We start from the raw sequence: 19,625 nt of genomic DNA on the forward strand, positions 1-19,625 counted from the left end.
ACCCACACAGCTGTTGCACTTTGAGCTTCTGCAAAGAGAAAGCCAGCCCACTCCCATCCAGGGGCTGGGCTTTATTTGTTTGGGATTTTCAATACCTAGAACTTGGTGTGGCCAAGTCAACATAGGATGGCCAAATGCTGGCCAGGCAGACCAAATGGGGTTAAAGGTTGCACATGTTGCCTCACCTTTGCTAACTTTAAGGAGCAGGATCACCTAGAGTCCTGGGGCATAAGGGCAGGTGGATCCCAGTCTCACTCCCCTCCTACAGTCACAGCTCAGATGGCAGCACCAATGCGCCTCAAGCAGCAAGCCAGGGGACGGACAGAGGTAGCCGGGAAAGTTGAGTAGCCGCTCAATCTCACTTGCACCTCTATGAAACCACCAGAAACAAAGGAATCCTCCGGCAGGGGCAGTGATGATGGTGATACACATCTAGCTGGTTACAGACCACACCAGGACCTTGTAACATAATCTTCCTAAGCTCTGGTGCTCACACTTGAAGCAAATCCACAGAAGGAAGCCGGCCTCAAGTGACAGGTACGGCTCTGGACAAGCAGCCTGAGACATTATCTTGTTGAGAACCTCGGCTGGGCTAGAGACCCAGCTCCCCTGCCTGCAAGCTGTATGCCACACATCCAGCCAAAAAGATTTACTGAGCACCTGCTATGTGCTCTCAGTGGCCTCACTTGCAAATTTAGAGTGACAATACCTGCCTTAATGAAGCTCTTCTGAGGACAGAGCATGACGACAAATATAGAATGCCTGGCACAGTGTTGGGCATATTAAAAAGAGCCACGGTGAAAGAAGAGATCAGAGTTCTTATTTATTAGGGTCCTATTTTCCAAATCAGAGCTTGAGACCCAAGGTCTACAGCAATGCCATCCCATAGTATGTCAGCGTTAAAGGACAGGCACAGTTATCATCTGTGCTATTTATTCCCTCCCAGCACCTGGGCACACGGTTAGCACCTCAGCACACGTGTGCTGGGCACACGGTTAGCACTCAAATGTCATATGAACAAAATAACTGCCAGGCATCCTAAGGCACCCAATGTTGGATGCAGGGCTATCAAAATGGTCCTGACACACTAAACGAAAGGACAGAATCTGAGGTTATAAACAATCCTGCCCCCCCCCCCCCGCCCCCTCCCCTGCCCCTCCACCAGGCAATGAAAGGGCCACAGGCTCCCGGCAAATGAAACCAAATTAAAAGAGGAAGCCAGCAGGGAGCCGCCTGTGGTTTCAGCCTCAGAGAAGCAAGCTGGCTTGTCTGGGAGCAAACGGGTAAAGGATTAGTGACACCTTAGTTGTCACTGAGGGCTGGGGGGGGTGTCATCAGAGGAGATGGGTAGCCAATGAGGAAACAGGTGTGGAAGGGCCAGAAACACATATCACAATCATTGTTTTTGCGGTTGTCTTTTTCAAGAGATGGCTCCCACTTTGGTCAGGACTTACAACACTGTCCCCTTTTTTTTTTAACCTCCCTCCCTTCTACCCATTTCCACTTCAGGTTCAAGCACCCTGGCAACTGTCCTGAAACTCACAACCCAAGTTGCTGGTCCATCACCCACCCGGGGTCCATCACCCACCCGGGGTCCCTCCAGCCATGACTGTTGGCCGTCACTCCAACTCTCCTGCCCCAGATGACACCTCACCGAACCCAAAACCCAGGGTACTGACCTGGACGCCTTTACCATTTAACCTCTAAGGGCCGAGCCTTACCTGCCACTCCCAACCTAGGACTATTAAGACCCACTAAGATCTAGGACTCGGGGCACCCGTGTGGAAAGGTAGGACAGCAGAGGGACAGTTGGAAGACGCGGGGACCCGGAGGCCAAACCACTGCGTTCCTGTGTGACCGGAGGGGCACGCTGTTTCTGTTCCCCAAGCTCCAGTTCTGCCATCCGCAGAAACTGGCACACGGTAATAACAGTACCTCCCAACTGGGCTGTGGGGAGGGCTAAAAGAAAGAACAAGGGCATGCTGCCGAATGGTTGGTTCTCTTTCAGAGGGAGCTACAAATGCTGTCACTAGGTACTCTGGTCTTCCCTTTCTCACCACTGAAGAATGGACCAGAGTACACGCTCGAAAAGCGGGCCAAGCGCAAGGCAGCCCTCGCAGGGCAGAAGAGGTCCCGTTTTTCTCAAGTGATTAACAGGTCCAAGAAAGGCTGCGGCACGATTTACAAGGGCCACAGCCAAGAGAGATTTATAGGCGTATGGCCTTCGGATGGTTTTCTAAGACTGCACATCCTCGTTTGGCTGAGGATCTCAGCAGCAAGTAATTTTCTAATTGATTCATTAGCACTCCAATCAACTACTACTTTAGACACAAAGGGCCCTGCTTGGGTCTGAAAGCCTGAGCCAGGGATGCTGGCTGAATGGACCACTCCCGCTCCTGGGCTAGCTCTGCCCAGGGACTGTGAAGAGAAGTCCCACACGGAGGCCCTCCAGAAACCATACCTACACGGAAACAGAAACAGAGCCTACGCAGCTTCTTAACTGTTATTTTTCGTAATGAGGATTTTGTGACTAGAACGTGATAATGCAAAAATGCTAAGTGGAAAAAAAAAAAAAAAAAAAGGAGCCTGAAAGGAAATACTCCCCCCACCCCCACCCAACCACCACCACCACCACCAAAAGAAGTGAGCACAAAGTTCGTTTTGGTGGTGGAATGATGGGGTGACTTTTTCTTCCTTCTACTTTTCAAAATGAGCACGTACAGGACATATAATTCCTTCGGTTTTCTCAGGTGTAAAGCTACAGCAATTACACCCAATTCCCAGTTACCGTAAGGATGAAATTACATTATGTATGAATAAGCAGTGCCCAGGAGCTGTGGGCACCGGACAGGGTGGGCACTGGACAGCAGTGCCCAAGAGCTGTGGGCCAGGCTTACCCACCCGCTCAGCGACTAGGAGGCCAACCCGCCTCTCAGGCCAAAAATCAAAGTTACACTCAGGGAGGTTATAAATGACTCCTGTCACATGCGAACCGTTGAAGCCACAAAGGCTAAAAATTCACAGATCTCAAGGGTAAGGCTGTGAGAATTCAAATATAAATTAAGCTTTAAAAACAATCTTCCTTCATTGTTCCATATTCCTCTGGCATGTGGGATATTCATTTAAGACAAGGTTCCCCAACAGATCAACCGAACAGGGAGGAACTTCCAGCAGATACCATAAGGGAACGGTGAGAAACTTCGCTGGGCCCTCATGAGATTCAGGGCCCGCCTGCTGCCTGTACCCCGAGCTGGAGAGAAGTTCTCGAACGTAACGTGGCATTCTGGGAAGACTCCTGACTCACCCGAGGCTGGATCAGCACTCTCAACCCACTCAAGCAGACAGCCAGCCACCTACCCATCCACCCATCCAAACGGCTCTAAGTTCATTCTCCATAAGGAACTCCCAAGAAGCAGTGGGAACTCTGGGCAAACTAACAGGCCTCCTTATTATGAAAGATAAAACGTATCAAGCACCCTCAGTCTGCACAGCTTTGGGCCAGACGGGGCTCAAGGTACATAAAAGGACCAAAGGCCTTAGTTTCCTCATCAAGACGCACAAGTTCAGAACTAGCACGGGACACTTTAGGAAGCTTGAAGGAAGTGGATTCAAGTCCTACTTCACCTAGGAAGGACTAACTTGTTACTCCAGGAAGTGGCATTCTCCAGAGAAGCCAAATGGATCCAAACTTCTTGGGCTGGCAGGTACTGAGGCTTCCTCAAGTGACATCATGAAAAGGAGTCAAACTTTTCCACAAGATATCCTGAGGGAAGCTTTGTCAGAAACCCCCCTCCACTTCCCGTGAGGCTTCATCTCCAAACCCCCACCTGCCTTCCCCTCACCTCCCACTCCCACCCTCCAGAGAAGGAAGTGATCCATTTTGTGTCTTATTATGGCAACATTAACACAACAAGGAAAATGTAAGATGTGGGCGGCTATCCTGGGAGTCTCACCTGGCTAGGCCCTGCAGCAGGAAGCCGCTGCATTTCAGTCATCTTTTTGACCATCAAGGACCTACCATGACTGGCCCTGTACTCACTACTATTACTCTTAACAGAAATGCATACACAACGCAAAACTGGAGAACTCAAGCAACTGCTTTAAAATTTCAATATGACAGTGGGGGGAGAGGGGGACACCTGGGTGGCTCAGTCGGTTGAGCATCCAACTTCGACTCCGGTGATGATCTCAGTGTTCGTGGGTTCAAGTCCCGCTTCAGGCTCTGTGCTGACAGCTCGGAGCCTGGAGCCTGCTTCGGATTCTGTGTCTCCCTCTCTCTCTCTGCCCTTCCCCAGCTTGTGCTCTGTCTCTCAAAAATAAAGAAACATTGGAGCACCTGGGTGGCTCAGTCAGTTAAACGTCTAGCTTCGGCTCAGGTCATGATCTCGAAGCTCGTGAGTTCGAGCCCTGCATTGGGCTCTGTGCTGACAGCTCAGAGGCTGAAGCCTGCTTCAGATTCCGTGTCTCCCTCTCTCTCTGCTCTTCCCCAGCTCACGCTTTCTCTCTCTCTCTCAAAATAAACTCAAAAATAAACATTAAGGGGCGCCTGGGTGGCTCAGTCGGTTAAGCGTCCGACTTCGGCTCAGGTCATGATCTCACGGTCCGTGAGTACAAGCCCCGCATCGGGCTGTGCTGACAGCTCAGAGCCTGGAGCCTGCTTCCGATTCTGTGTCTCCCTCTCTCTCTGACCCTCCCCCATTCATGCTCTGTCTCTCTCTCTGTCTCAAAAATAAATAAACATTAAAAAATAAATAAATAAATAAATAAACATTTAAAAAAATTTTTTTAATTTCAATATGGGGGTAAATTCTTTGTTATTTTATCCTACTGTAAAACAGAGGATGGTGAATGATAGAAGAACCACAACAAGATCCATGAGGCTCAACTAAGATCCCCCATAACAAGCACAAAACCTACCCAACCCTGCAGAACGTAAGCAGATTCTGAGGGGCATGTCTCCTGAATAGCAACCCCAAGAACACGGGAGAAACTGGGGGCAGTGGGTCAGAGGGAGGAGCCGGGCCTCAGGAGCCGTGGGTTTCAGTGCTGGAACCCGACGGTCATGTGTCCTCAGGCAGTCATTCCATCCCCTGTGTGGCCCTTGGTTCCCTCATCTGTAAGGAAACCACTAAGGCTCCCCACATACCCCTGCCATGGGGAAGGCAGGTCTCTGAGGGCCTAGGCCAACTCTGGAGTGAATACCGAGTTTTATTTATTTTGCATGTGAGACTTCGGCTCTCTAATTAGAACAGGGCACATCTATTCTTTCCATGGAAATCAGGCAGGCCCACTGTGAGAGAAAGAACTTTGGGCCAAAATCTAAGCCAAAGTGGGAAAGAGCAAAATCACCTCTACTTTTATATCCCAGAGGTCCCAGAAATCTTCACCTGAACCCGCACGCCCCCACTCCACCCAGTGACTTACCCACTTATACACACACACACACACACACACACACACACACACACACACACACACACACATCTAGCTACACAGACACACAGCCCAACCCCAGCTGCTTCAGCCTTGCAGATCTTTTCCTTTGGTGGTTCTGAGATGCTTCACTTACAAAGGCCCTGCGGACGTGCTAAATTCCCCCACTACCCCAAGCCAAGATCTCTCTGTGTAGGAAAAGTAGAGCTTGGGTATCCAAGTGAACCACAGGCAGAATCAGAACCCAATTCTCATTACCATCTCCAGAGTCCGTGGAGGTCAGACCGAGGTGGGCAGGGTTCCGAGGCCCAAGATGTGGCCTGACCCCTGCCTCCCCCACACAGCAGCCCAAGGACAAGGGCTTAAAATGCATTAAAATGCACTGAATTGGGCAAAATTACACCCAAGCCCGATAAAAACTAGGCAAAACCCTCAAGCCACCTTCTACGTTATTGAAAAACCAACCTGAGGCCCGGAAGTACAGAGGGAACTTTGCCAAGATGCTGCTTCTACCCCCGGACGTGGACCGAGGGACCTGACGGGTGGAATATGATGAAGTCAATTCCGGTGTTTTAGAGATGGGAGACTGTGGTGCAGAGGGGACCGACCACCCAAAGCACGCGGGGACCAGAAGTTGAGCTGGTCACACACAGGCTGCAGGTGGCACTTCTATGCCCTCCCCACAACACTCCCACATCCCAACACGGGCCATGCTGGCCAGCAACGGGTGAGTCTCTCATTCCACTGGCCCAACCCGATCCTCTGAACCAGAAAACCGAAGCCTGTGCCCAGTGCACCCTACCATCCATGGACTCTCCTGATCATGTAAGGGTGCCTGTCCCTCTGACATCTACAGTGCACTTCCCAATCTCCCAAATTCCCACCCACCAAGAACCACACATTCCGGCCCAACCTTCTCACACACGGGCCATACACACAGTGGATGGACAGGCCATCAAGGACCTGGCACAGTGGGGGCAAGTCCTCGTCTGGGATCCAGAAGCCCCAAGAGTGGATATGCCCTTGTCTCTGGTCCTCAGCTTCTCCATCTATGAAATGGGAACAGTGAACCTCCACAGCCACCCGCCAGGCCTTTAACACACAGACCTCGCTCTTTCAAAGAGAGGGACGACACCACCTAAAATTCCCTCACGAATCTCAGGCATGCTCAACCTCTCTAGAAGGAAGAAACTGAGGACAGCAAGAAACCCACGAAGTCAACCCACTGGAACTCCCTGTGAACCGGGGCCCGAGCTAACAGAGAACTCTACGCAGGACACGGTGCTTAGAAAAGCACAGCATCTACACATACCAATTACCAGGCCCCTGGATTTCTGGGCAATCACAGCCAAGGCGAAAAGAGAAACAGAGCAGACCCCTCTGAGAAAGGTGTCCTCAATACAAGGTCACTCTAAAAGGAAGGCCCCTCGCAGACTGGGAGACCGGGAGCCTCTCCGGCCAGGACTGTGGCGTGAACTAGGTATTCTGTCCTGCTTCCCTCTGCTCTGGGCACGGGGCTGGGAGCACAGGAGACGCGCAATGAACGTGTTGAACTGAACCGAATTTCTGGACCACATCCATCCGGAGGTAAGTAAAAGAGGAGGGAAAACCAAGTGTAGCTATTGCCCGGGGGGGGGGGGGTCTCCCCCCACCTTACACAGGGGCCCCAAAATTTAAAGAGGATTTTTGTCCAACTGAACAAGTTCCCTGAAAACCCTTCTAAAAAGCCAGTCCCTCTCAGGGCACTAAAAAACAGGATTCCGTTTACACGGTGGTGTTTTAAGAAGGCAGCTATTGTATGCAGGAAAGCGAACCTGAGCGCACACCCTTCTATCCACACACCCCCCCCCCCTTTGTGCGAGGGGACAAGTCCCACGCTAGGGTTCCTGGAACCCAGCTCCCTCTCCTCCGCCCACCCTGCCTGGCCAGACCCCCATTAACGCACTGCTAGTGCCATCAACACTGTTGTTTTGGAATGTGCCAGTAATTCTAGTGGCAGGAACAGCAAGCTTTAAGCTCAGCAGAGAAACCAGCTGGAGAGGCAGCCTCATGAAATAATGAAATGCCAAACCAACCCCTACATCTTCTCCAGTCTCTCAGGTCACCTACCAGATTAGAAGGCCTGTTGCTACGGCAACCATATCTTGCAAGTGCCGGCTGAACTTCCCCATAATTTTTAACCCTTTAACTAGCTCGAGGAGGGTGGTGTGCAGATGAGCCCAAACCGCGGAGAGTTGGCCGGCTCTGGCTCTGGCTCTGGCTCTGGCTCTGGCGGCGCTTTTACAAATTAAAGCAAGGACGGAGGCAAACAGCGGACGGGGGGAAGGGCGAAGGTCTCACTTAAGCAAACAGACAAAACAGCACACATCCACCTTCCCTTCCCACCGTCCTGCCACAAAACCACCGCGACGAGCGGCAGCACAGCAAACTTTTCAGGCACCTGGCAACTCGCACGGAGCACAGGAGCCGGGGACAAGATGGGAATAAACAAAGGCAAGATGGGACCGTGCCTGCCCCTCCCGGCCAGGCTCCGTGCCCTCGCGCTGCAGACTATTGCCGGGCCCTTCTGTGGTAAGCAGAAGGCGGACAGGAGCCAGGCGGAGGGGGACAGATGGCCAGGCAAGCACTGGCACTTTCCAGTTGTCTGATGGGCGCCTGCTGCCAAACAAGCTCCCACCTCCCCGCGGCGCACCGCCCCCCCCCCCACCATACACACACAGCTCCCGGAAACTGCGGTGCATATGCTCCAAGGGGAGGCAGAGCTCAGGGGGCTGGCTCTTCCCGCCCCTGACCCCCCACATCTGCAACTCATCGGAGATGCACAGGCAGGGGCCTCCACTCCCGCAACCGCCCAGCCCGCCGCTCCCTCCCTCCTTCCAGAGGGAGAGTCTCCCACCCACCCCCAGACACTGAACCCTCTTTGTGCTCAACGACCAGAGTTCAGGGGGTCCCTGAGGAATAAATCTTTAAGATGACTTTCCTCAGCCTCTTGGATTTGACAGGAGAAACTTCATAAAACCACGCAGGGGCAGAAAAACTCGGGCTGGGCTTCGGCACTGGGGGTGAGGCCCCCTCGCCTCACGCCATACCTTCCGTGGGGGGAGACTTGGAGGAGAAAGGGAAAAGGGCCCACCGATGGGAGCACAGGAGGCCTGTGTGGTTTCCCCGAGGACTGAGAAGGGGTCCCTGGACAGAAGGACGCAAGGAAGGGGGGCTGATTCCTCGAGAGAGCAAAGACAGAAGCGAAGGGGGTAGGAGGGAGGAGAGGAAGGGAAGAAAGCCAGGTACCCAGGACCCAAAGGACAGGCTGGGCAGCAGCAGGGGGTGGGAGGCACTGCCCACGTCTCCCCAGAGTGTCTAACGCAACACCCCCGCCACCCCGCCAAAGCAGGCAAGGGGAAATTGAGGCCACTGTGCTGGGCACACACCACAGCCCCTCTCCTGACAGAAGGCTTTGGATTCACTTAGAAAGTTGGGCAGGGGAACTGGCAGGAGGGGGCAGGATGTGCAACATGGGGGTGGGCAGTGCTTCAGTAGTGTGTTCTGGAGGGCAGGGAGGGGGTTCCCAGGCACTGTACTGGCTCTATCGGGACAGAAAAAGGAGAAAATGCAACCCTGCCCACCCTGTCACCTCACCCCCGCCTCAAGCACTGCCCAGCCAGCCTGGCCACCTCCACCTCTCACCCCCGCCGGGGGACACCTGGGAGGAAATCCAGTCCAGTGAATTAAAGCACTAATGTTCTCTTTGCCAAGTGATTAACGAAACGTACCACAAACGGCACGGCGCCCAGAGAGGAGTGAGGATTTTTATTATCATGCTCACCCGTCACCCAGGCCTTCTGCACGCACAGCAGCTGGTCAGTCAGGTTAAAGAGGAGCAGAAGAGCGGCCGTGGGGTGGGGGCGGCTAAGGGTGGGCCACATCCCCGGGAAGAGGAAGGGAGGGCACTCTAGCTTCGGCTAGAGTTTTATCACTGGGCAGCAAGCACTGGCCACCGTGACACCTGGGGGACACTTCCAGGAGCAGCCGGGAGGGGCCCTTCAAAGGAGGATGCTCCAAAGCCAAGGCAGTTGGGCAACCAGTGCTAACTTCCCCTACCATCTAGACATGGGGTCCTTATATTGGGGTCTCCTTCCCTAACCTACTCGAGGGCAGGGCTGTGACCACACCTTTATATCCCTCTGCAGGGTCCAGGATGGGGCAGGAGCTCCAAGAACACTTGGAAGATAAAAAGGGATCGGCTTTTTTCCATTTTAGCCCACGAGATGGGTAGGCTGCCACCAAGCTTATCCATTATTTGGTCTCATCTATCCAAATCCTTTGGTTCCCTCAACAAATCCATGTCGAGCACTTTCTATGTGCCAGGCACCAGGCGCCACATATACAACCGTGAAAACTACTGCCCCTCAAGGAGCACCTCTTCCATGGCAACTATCGCCTGTACTCTGCTGGCTTTCCACCCGCCTTGTGCTCAGCAGGCCCTCGGTATCTGATGGCTACACCGGATCCTTGGATTCTCATTAGGTGTGCCCCTAACGCTTGGCCAGCCCACCAGCTCAGGTGGGACAGAGGAAAGCAAGGGCAGGGTATGAGGGTTTCTGTGCAAATCCCAGTACCTGTTGGCCAGGGCTGAGCAGCCAGAACCCTCACAGACAATTCAATTCTACAACCGGCAAACGAAAGACCCTTTCTCAGGAGCTGCAGCTCCAGACTCACTCCAGGGTGGGAGAGAGTACCAAGAAAAGATGCAAGAAGCCTTCCAGCTACAAAGGCTAACTTCACTTGCCGTGTGACAGGAGAATGGGGACAAGCGGACTTCTACCCTCTGGACCCCAGTATCCCCTGCTGGCGAACCAAGGGAGTTGTCCCGTCTAATCTCTGAAGACATTCGAATAAGCAACGTTAGAAGAGCAGCACCATCCTGGCTGGACAGGGGTTTTGAACAAAGAACCCAGCGAGGATTCCAGGCAGAGTGGGCCTCCCGCTACGGAGTCCCCACCCACGCTCTCAACAACACAGGGAAATTCTACCCACAGCTCTGAATAATAATAGAAGTAACATTTAGGTAAGGTTGGGGATTAAGCTAAACCTCACATAAGAGGCAGGGATGTTGGCATTTGGAAGCAGGAAACAGGCCTGGGAACGCACTTAATACCTACCACAGAGCAAAGCGGATCGCGGCCAGCTCCTGACTCAAGAGCATCTTCGCCCCTGCCACACTTCTCCCTCTTGCCAACTCCAGACACTTCGAGGGTGCCGGGCCAAAGAGTGGGGCTGGAGGTCAGTTTTGGGAGCCACATTTTCAGAAGAACATTGGCAAACCAGAAGCCAGGAGAGAAGCCTTCCAAAACAGAACAGGAGCTATTTTAAATGGAAACCCACTGGTGCAGGTGGGGGAGTTTTATGGGAAGAACAGAGAACATGAATGAGTTGCTATAATTACCCCCCCCCCAAGAAAGCTGTCATAAGGAAGAGGGAGTCTTTCTACTTAGTGGTGGTAATACCAAGAACAGACACTAATTCTAATTGTCTAAAACTGAAATGTGCTGCCCTGTCAGGTAGTGAGTTCCCCGTCACTGAAGGGGAAGCAGACACTGGAAAGAAAACTTGGGCCAGCGAGTCTCAAGTTCAGAAGGGACTTTAGAGGTTATCAAATGGTAAGGTGCTGATGGGAAGAAAATGCAAAAGGGAGCATTCAGGCTGTGCATGTTTTAAAATGGCTTTTCCTGGGGCACCAAGGCGGCTCAGTCACTTGGGCATCCAACTCTTAATTTTAGCTCAGGTCATGGGATCAAGCCCCAAGTTGGGCTTTGTGCTGGGCATAGAGCCTGCCTGAGATTCTCTCTCTCTCCCCCCACCCCCTCTGCCTCTGCCCGTCCCCTGCTCACGCTCTTCCTCTGTCTGTCTCTCTCAATAAAATACCCTTTAGGGGTGTCTGGGTGGCTCAGTCTGTTAAACATCTAACTTCGATTCAGGTCATGATTTCACGGTTCGTGGGTTTGAGCCCCATGTGGGGCTCTGAGCTGACAGCACAGAGCCTGCTTCACATTCTGTGTCTCCCTCTCTCTCTGTCCCTCCCCACTTGTGTGATCGCTCTTTCTCTCTCTCTCTCTGTCTCAAAATTAAACAAACATTAAAAAATAAAATATCCTTGGGGCGCCTGGGTGGCTCAGTTGGTTGGGCGTCCGACTTCGGCTCAGGTCATGGTCTCACGGTTCGTGGGTTTGAGCCCCGCGTCAGGCTCTGTGCTAACAGCTCAGAGCCTGGAGCCTGTTTCAGATTCTGTGTCTCCCTCTCTCTGTCCCTCCCCACTTGTGTGAGCATGCTCTCTCTCTCCATCTCAAAATTAAACAAACATTAAAAAATAAAATATCCTTAAAAATAAAAGAAATAATAAAATAGCTTTTCCTTAAAAAGGGGGGTGGGGTGGGTAGGACTCCTAAGGGGACATGAACATGTTCTTCCTGCCCCTCACTAACCTGCAGAGGGTGTTTTATAAATAGAAAGTCTCCCCAGACATCCTTGGTCAAATTCTTCCCCGCTGCAGAGGTCACTGTTTTTGTGGCCAAAGCTGCAGGTGGTGACTGAGAAGTTGGGTAAGTAAGGAAAACTCCATTATGTAAAAACTCAAATGCTTAGGATGCCTCTGTGGAGCAGACGATCAGAAAATGAGTTGGGGAACAGACCCCGTGTAAGAAACAAGGCAGGTAGGTATTCTCTGTTTTGGGGGGGGGGGGGGTGCCATGCTGGAATCGATCACCAACATTGCCCAATCTGGCACGCTGAGGGTAGAGGGCGGCCACAGAGATCAACATTCACCACCCATGCTGGGAAAATGTTCAGGTCACAAATCGGTAATCACCATGAAGCCAGAGCTCGACCTCCTGCCACTGCTGGGCGTCAGTGAGAACTAAGTGTATCGTAACTGCTACTCCTTCAGGGCCTTGTTCACTTGCCGAATACAGAGGACCTAGAACAGTGCCCAGCACATAACATGTGCTCAAGAAATACTCGTAGAGGGGCGCCTGGGTGGCTCAGTCAGTTAAGCACCTGACTTTGGCTCAGATCATGATCTCGTGGTTCGTAGGTTCGAGCCCCACATCGGGCTCTGTGCTGACAGCTCAGAGCCTGGAGCCTGCTTCAGATTCTGTGTCTCCCTGTCTCTCTGGGCCCCTCCCCTGCTTGGGCCACCCCTCTCAAAAATAAATAAACATTTTTTAAAAGTTCCTTGGAAGGAAGGAAGGAAGGAAGGAAGGAAGGAAGGAAGGAAGGAAGGAAGGAAGGAAGGAAGGACAGACTGACTTGTAGAAAGAATGGGTATTTAAAAGAAATGAGCAGACCAAGTATCTTTTCCCTTAGTTTTAGAGTCAATTGCATAACTTCTTTTCTCCCGCTGATTCACCTCTCTCCTTGTGTTCAGGCTCAAAATATTACACGAAAATTATTTTTGCATTCCCCGCATCTATGGTGGGATAAAGGAGCGGTCTAGAAGCTGAGGGTAGGAAGTTATGGCATGGGAATATGGAACCCTCAGTTTGAGCTCCACAAGGGTAGGAATTTTGGTCCGTTTTGTTCACTGCTTCCTCCCCAACGATGTGGTATAACAACACTGACACCAGGAATGCACTCAACGAACATCTAAAGAGCATCAGCAAACACATTCACTGTACTATCTTGGCAAGTCACTTCTCTCTATGGGGCATCTTTTCTCAGCTATAAAATAATAATGCCAGAGGGGCTCAGGGGTCCTCAGCCAGTTTTTACGGGTTCCCACATCTGTGATCCAGGTGAGCTGGCCACACAAATGGCTTTAATCAGAAGCCTGTCCGGGTCCCCCCAGGAGCTGCCACAAAGGAGGAAGCTAGGAGGCAGTGTGGTGCCATAGACAGAGCACAGGCTTTAGAACCCAAATACTTAAATCCCAGCTCAAGCTCAGGACACAAGACTCAAGGGATGTCACTGAACCTCCTAGAGCCTCAACTTCCCCATGTGCAAGATGGAGAACCACACCAAGCTACCTCTTCAGATGGCAGTCGGGATTATATGATAACGTCCGTTAAAGCACCTTGCAAGGGTTAAGGTTAGCCCAGAGTGAGGTTCCACAAACCCTCACTCACAGAAGGACCTCTGACACTTCAGGTTCTACACTTTACAATGAACTTCTATCCTCAATGGGAGATGCCAATTCGGGACCAAAGTATAGTCAAGACCAATTCCCAAAATAATGTTATTTGAAGATTCACGATCTATAACTTGGCCTGTCCTGACTACAAAGATGTAAATGTTTAATCTTATGCCGTTCATTCAAGCTCTTTGCTCCCTTCTCAGAAGACTGAGCAGACGAAGGTTTGAAGAAGAGAGAGGGGAAATATTTGGAAAACTGAACACCCCTAAAAGGAAGACAAGCCTTTCTGAAGCTGCGATTCAACCCACACTGATGGCTGGAGTGGAATAAGCAGAGAAATGCTGCCCCCAATAGAGCAAGCCCTCCCAGACCTCAGACAGGAGGTAGGGAGCCTGCTTACCCTCCTCCCCACAGTAAAACAAGCAAGGCCGTAATCCGTGGTGTGTATCAACACAATACCTGTGAGCAGCACAAGTGACAGCCAAAATCAAGACAAGCGACCTTACTGGACACACGGGACACACTCAGGCCCTCCACACCACTAGGATACTGCCGGGCAATGTGCGTTATCATTAAAAGGTAAAAGACCTCATTTTTAACTCTCCCTGACAGGTAGGCGTGGCCAGCCTCCTGCCCTCCCACCCCAGGGTCACCTCTCCCTCCTCGCTAAAATTAGGAGGCAACCAGAAGTTCTCCTGGGAAAAGACCGGGGACATATTTAAAAGAGCTCAGCATGGGGCGCCTGGGTGGCGCAGTCGGTTGGGTGTCCGACTTCAGCCAGGTCACGATCTCGCGGTCCGTGAGTTCGAGCCCCGCGTCGGGCTCTGGGCTGATGGCTCAGAGCCTGGAGCCTGTTTCCCATTCTGTGTCTCCCTCTCTCTCTGCCCCTCCCCCGTTCATGCTCTGTCTCTGTCCCAAAAAATAAATAAACGTTGAAAAAAAAAAAAAATTAAAAGAGCTCAGCAAAGAAGGGTTCACAGCCTAGCAAGTATTTGTTGGGTAGCTTCAGGAAATATTTAGAATGTACCCCTTTTCTCATTCCCAGTCTGACATCGCATTTGATTATCTTCACCCAGGTTTTGATTTCCACGGTTAGGACAAGCAGAGGAGACCACAGACCAACACATCCACACAAGTACCCTAGCAAGGGGAAGAACTCCACTTTCCTCACCAGTCATTCACTTCCTCACTCTGGACCATGAGCTCCCCAAGAGCATGCTGGGGGCTGCTGCCAACACTGTACCCCCGGACAATCCCCGGCACAAGTAGCTGCTCAAGTAAGAGCAAACTTCCTCAGGGGGCGCCTGGACGGCTCAGTCGGGAGAGCATGCGACGCCTGATCTCGAGGTTATGGATTCGAGCCCCACCTTGGGTGTACCGATTACTTTAGTAGCCCAGTCGGTGAAACGTCAGACTTTGGATTTCAGCTCAGGTCGTGATCTCACCATTCGTTGAGTTCAAGCCCCGCATCGGGATCCGTGCCGGCAGTACGGAACCTGTTCTGTCGCGCTTTCAAAGTAAATAAATTAAAAAAAAACAAAAAACAAAAAAAACTCTCCTCATGTCCACTGAGTGGTGTCAGTCCACAGAGCAGGCTCTCCACTGACAGTCCTCTCGTCCCCCAAAATAGGCCTGGCAAAGGAAGGAGGTTGGGGGACACCAGGGATTGCTTTGCTCTGTGGAAAGACCAATTAGCTAATGAGTGGAGGAGGGGCATCTGGGCTGAGGCCCTCCTCAGGGCCACAGGGGGCGGCGAGTGAGGACTCCACCAGGTTGAAACCTCCAGCCCACCCCAGGCTCCTCCAGGAGGGCCCTACACAGGCACGGGCTCCTGCGACCCGGAGAAGGAAGTTATTCCACCAGGAAGGGTCACCCAATGGTACATTTCCCACCCCACGTGCTCCCGGCCTTGAAAGCTTCAGGAAATAGCAGGCCCCCAAATCTACCTTGTTTTTTTTTTTTTTTTTTCCATAGACCAGGTAGTTGGTTTTATTTATTTAAGTCCTAGTTTATCTTCTTAAGCTGTCCAAACATTTGCCAGAGTATCTCAGCCACATGCTAGGCTGCCCTGGGGGTTAGTTCTGCTTTTAGTGGTGGATTTTTTTCCCCCTTTCTCTCCCCACTCCACCCGATAACAGCAGAGCCTCACATTTATAAGAGCTGTGCGCTTCCCGGGAGTCACTAATCTGACTGGATGGGGGTGGTGGGCTAGAGTGACGGGTCTCAAAGTGCGTTTGCACAGCACTCTTGTGTCACTCTGACTGCACACTTCCATGGGGAGTCTGGGAGAGTGGGAGGGGCATAACCCTCCCAGCCTCCACCGTAAGGATGCTCCACTTTCTGGAGGGCATTCTTGGTAAAGGGAGGCACCAGGCCTTAGGAAGCCCACTCTAGCACAGCACCCCTGAACCCCCAGATACTGTCTGCTGAGTCACATCTCAGTTCCACAGGAAAACGATAAAGACATTGGCTTGTCGTAGCCACGTGAGATTTCCAATCCAGACTGCAAAGCTCTTCAGTGGCACCCTGCCTTGTTTTGCCAGTCTGGGAAATGGGTACAAATGTTCCCTTCTCCTCAACTCCCAAGAGAAGGACCAACAGAGGACACGTGACAGCCCTCAGCAATAATGTGAATCCTGAGCATTTCTTCACCTGGAAGAAAAGCATTATTTAGCACTATTCAAAGAAATGAGGGACGATCTTGCTACCACATCAGCCATCTGATACCACACTGACAGTTACAAAGAAGAGGGGTAACCTTTATTTACACTCCTTTACCCCCACTAACCACAGTGTCCTCAGGCCCTCAAAGAAGGAGCCTCTCAAAGTAGTTTCTTAAAGAAACAAGAAGTTGTGTATGAGCAAGGAGAACAGTGCTGTCCCTGAAACAACCCCAGGTACCACCGTTCTTTTTAATGTTGAAATAAAAGCCTAAGAAAGCCATACGCTGACAAAAAGCAAGCAGGGTTTGTTTTTTGTGTTTGTTTTTTTTTTTTTCCTCTCCCTGTCAAGATGTATCACAGGGAAAATATAGAAGGAAAGGATACAGGGAAAAAGTATGCTGTTTTGTGGTAGAGTTTCCTTAATCAGACTTAAGCTGGGATTTGCCAAATCTTACAACTCTTCCGAACAGGGTAATTTGCATAGAGCTAGACACTCCTGCTCTCCAAGAGTCTGGACAGACTACCTCCCAGTTACCAGAGTGGAAACCTAGGGGGCAGACCAGATTCGCGGCAAGGTTGGGCCTCAGGAGAGCTCAGGTTGGTCCCTAACTCAAGTAAGACATTCTTCCCTGAAGAAATTCTTCAGCTGAAATGTCTGACTTTAGCTCAGGTCCTGATCTCACAGTTTCTGGGCTCGAGACCTGCACTGGGCTCTGTGCTGACAGCTCAGAGCCTGGATCCTGCTTCGGGATTCTATGTCTCGCTCTCTCTCTGCCCTTACCCGCTCACACTCGCTCGCTCGCTCTCTCTCAAAAATTAACAATAAACATTAAAAAACAAAAACAAAGAGAACACTCTAGAGCTAGGGCTGGCAGACTAAAGTCCACAAGCCAAATGTTAATAAAGTTTTACCGGAACAGACACACCCCTTCATTTCTGTATTATATACGGCTGCTTTTGCGCTACGACGCAGGGCTGAGTAGTTGCGACAGAGACCGCGCAACCCACAAAGCCTAAAATATTTATTACGTGGCCCTGCACGGAAAAAGCTTGCTGAACCTTACTCTGGAGTCAAACATAACCCACTACAAAGGGTGTAATAATAGATGGGTTTCAAAGAATGAGGATAGGTGGTTCGGCACCTCCACTTCAGAGATGGAGAAACTGAGGCACGAAGAGGAGGAGGTGACCTGCCAAGGTCAGGCTGCAAGAAAGACTGAGAGGTCCCTCCTGCCTTCCCACCCAGCACTCCTTTTAACACAACACAATAGGTGAGGCTTCTCATAATAAAACACCAGCGACGGGGAAAAAATATAAACAGAAAATTCAATTCTGCAAACGTGAATGCCTGGCCCAAGTTTAACATCAGCAATGTAAAAACTGGGGAGGGGAAGGCGACATAGAATGGCCTATGCAAATTAATATCCAAAAAGACACACTATTTTAAGCCCTTTAGAAATACCCCTTCCACATACCCAAAGCGCATGTGCTAATTACAAATCCCGCCCTCTCCCTGCCCAGGCAGAGGCCCACCCCTCCTCGCCACTGTGGTAGTGAATTTGGCAGTGCTGAACCCAAACAGCCCGTCTTTACCAGTTGTCTGCAATTTCAGCTTCTCTTGGTTCTCACACAACTCTGCCCTTGAGGAGACCAAATTAGAGAGGTCTGTGCTCATTTTAACACTCTAATAATTAAGACCTCTCCCAAAAGGAGCGCCCAGCACTTCCCCCAAAACAGCTACTGGAAATCGGGCTGAGAGGGAAATGCAGATGGGAAAGACCCAGGCCTCCGCAGAAGGGGCAGGAGGGAGGGTTCACATCCACATCCTCCCTTTCCAGAGCCTTCCTCAAACCAGCACCAGGGAAAACCCTGGACACCGTGAACAGTGCATAGGGGTGAAGCAATATTACAAAGTGAAAATTAATTAGCTGGCATGTTGACAGAGGCTCCATTGTGCCGCACGGTGAAGCAATCAAAGTGCAAGGGCATCACACACAATGTCGAAAGGCCCTTGGCAGCCACAGGTACGAGAGGTGAGGACATGCTCTGTCGTGTCACCAATATGGTTCCCTCAAGGAAGGTATGCGTGCCTGTGTGTGTGTGTGTGTGTGTGTGTGTGTGTGTGTGTGTGTGTGTAATGGCTAGTATAAGACAAACCTGGAAGTAGATTTTCTTAAATGAATTTCAAAAACAAGCAATGACCAGCAACCTGACACGACTCTACTCTTCGAAAAGCTGAAGGGAAGGGCAAACACAAACCGAGGAACAGCAGGCAGCTTGCCTATGAGCCACCGAGTGGCACGAGAGCAGGGCAGGCAGGTTGGGAGTTGTCACTCGCAAGGCAGATGCCAGGAAGGGCAGCTACTCCCCCACTCAAGTGACAGAGCAGGGAGGGGAGGAGGCCCAACTATCACAGATATTAATGGCTCTAGGTGCTCCGTGACGTGCTTGCAATCACCCTATCCAGCCATGTCATGAACTGCCACTCCCACCAGCCCGCACACCCTGGCCATCCCCAGCTCTGCCAGCAGCGGCCTCACCCCCCAGCCTTGCTCATGCTGGTTGCTACACCCCTCCAGACTGACTCTCCCTGAAATCCAGTGGGCTGTGCAGCACAGCCAGTGAGAGCAATGAATGCCTACGCTCAAACCCTTACTGTGTGACCTAGGGCAGCCCGCTTAACCTCTCTGTGTCTGTTTCCTCGCCTATAAAACTACAGTTCTCGCCTCATGGTTATTCGTGTGGGTAAGATGAGTTAGGTTACATAAAATGTGGTGAACACTGACCGACACAAAGTCAAGGCTGAATAAGTTAGCATTATTAAGGCCCCCCCACCCCTCCTTCTTGGAGAGCACTGCCTTCAGAAAGCCTTCCCTAATACCCTCTGTGGTTTAACTGCTCCCCCACTGGAGCCCGGGGCTCCAACTGCTGCTAACACCTCTCTGGTGACATTTATAGCTTACTTATAGCTTATGTTGTATGCATGGCTATTTATATAATTGTTGTCCACATGACTCTGAGTTAGGCAGAGTAACTAACTACGTCCATTCCTATATCTTGCAACGCGGGGGCACAATCTCAGGTAACTTTCTCGAACCTTCATTTGTGCCTTATACCAGACCATTACATTGTTGGCTCATAATTCTCTCAAAAATCCTGTGACGCTCCAGACTCTTACCCCAAGTATATGGACGAGAGATTTGATGTTTTATCTCTCATGAATGGGTGACTTACCCAAAGTTACAGTGAGTTATCATGCTGCTATTTAATTTGGGTTTGCTGAAATTAAAGAAATAGAGTGGGCACGCACTAAGGCCTCCTGTCAGAACTGAAATGGCTTTCAGGGCTGAACCAGAGCAGATATTAATACATGTAAATGCAAAGAAAGGGACCAGAAGGTTAAG

The 19,625-nt window shown here is 51.2% G+C and overlaps 1 protein-coding gene across 6 annotated transcripts in view; it reads right to left on the reverse strand.

Moving 5' to 3' along the window:
• SSBP3 (single stranded DNA binding protein 3) overlaps positions 1–19,625 on the reverse strand; it is a 164,169-nt gene that overhangs the window by 106,271 nt on the left and 38,273 nt on the right. Inside the window, exon 1 of one of the 6 annotated variants that reach the window (XM_019837061.2) lies at positions 10,593–10,773. The exons of 4 other annotated variants lie outside the window; for them this stretch is intronic. In XM_019837061.2, the coding sequence (XP_019692620.1) occupies positions 10,593–10,733 (141 nt within the window). In that variant the 5' untranslated portion in view covers positions 10,734–10,773. Of the gene's footprint in view, positions 1–10,592; positions 10,774–19,625 lie in introns of those variants that run through there. One more of the 6 variants, XM_045035871.1, reaches the window with a different exon arrangement.

Source organism: Felis catus, chromosome C1, assembly GCF_018350175.1.
Source record: "Felis catus isolate Fca126 chromosome C1, F.catus_Fca126_mat1.0, whole genome shotgun sequence".
In the NCBI taxonomy this organism is placed as follows: Eukaryota; Metazoa; Chordata; class Mammalia; order Carnivora; family Felidae; genus Felis; species Felis catus.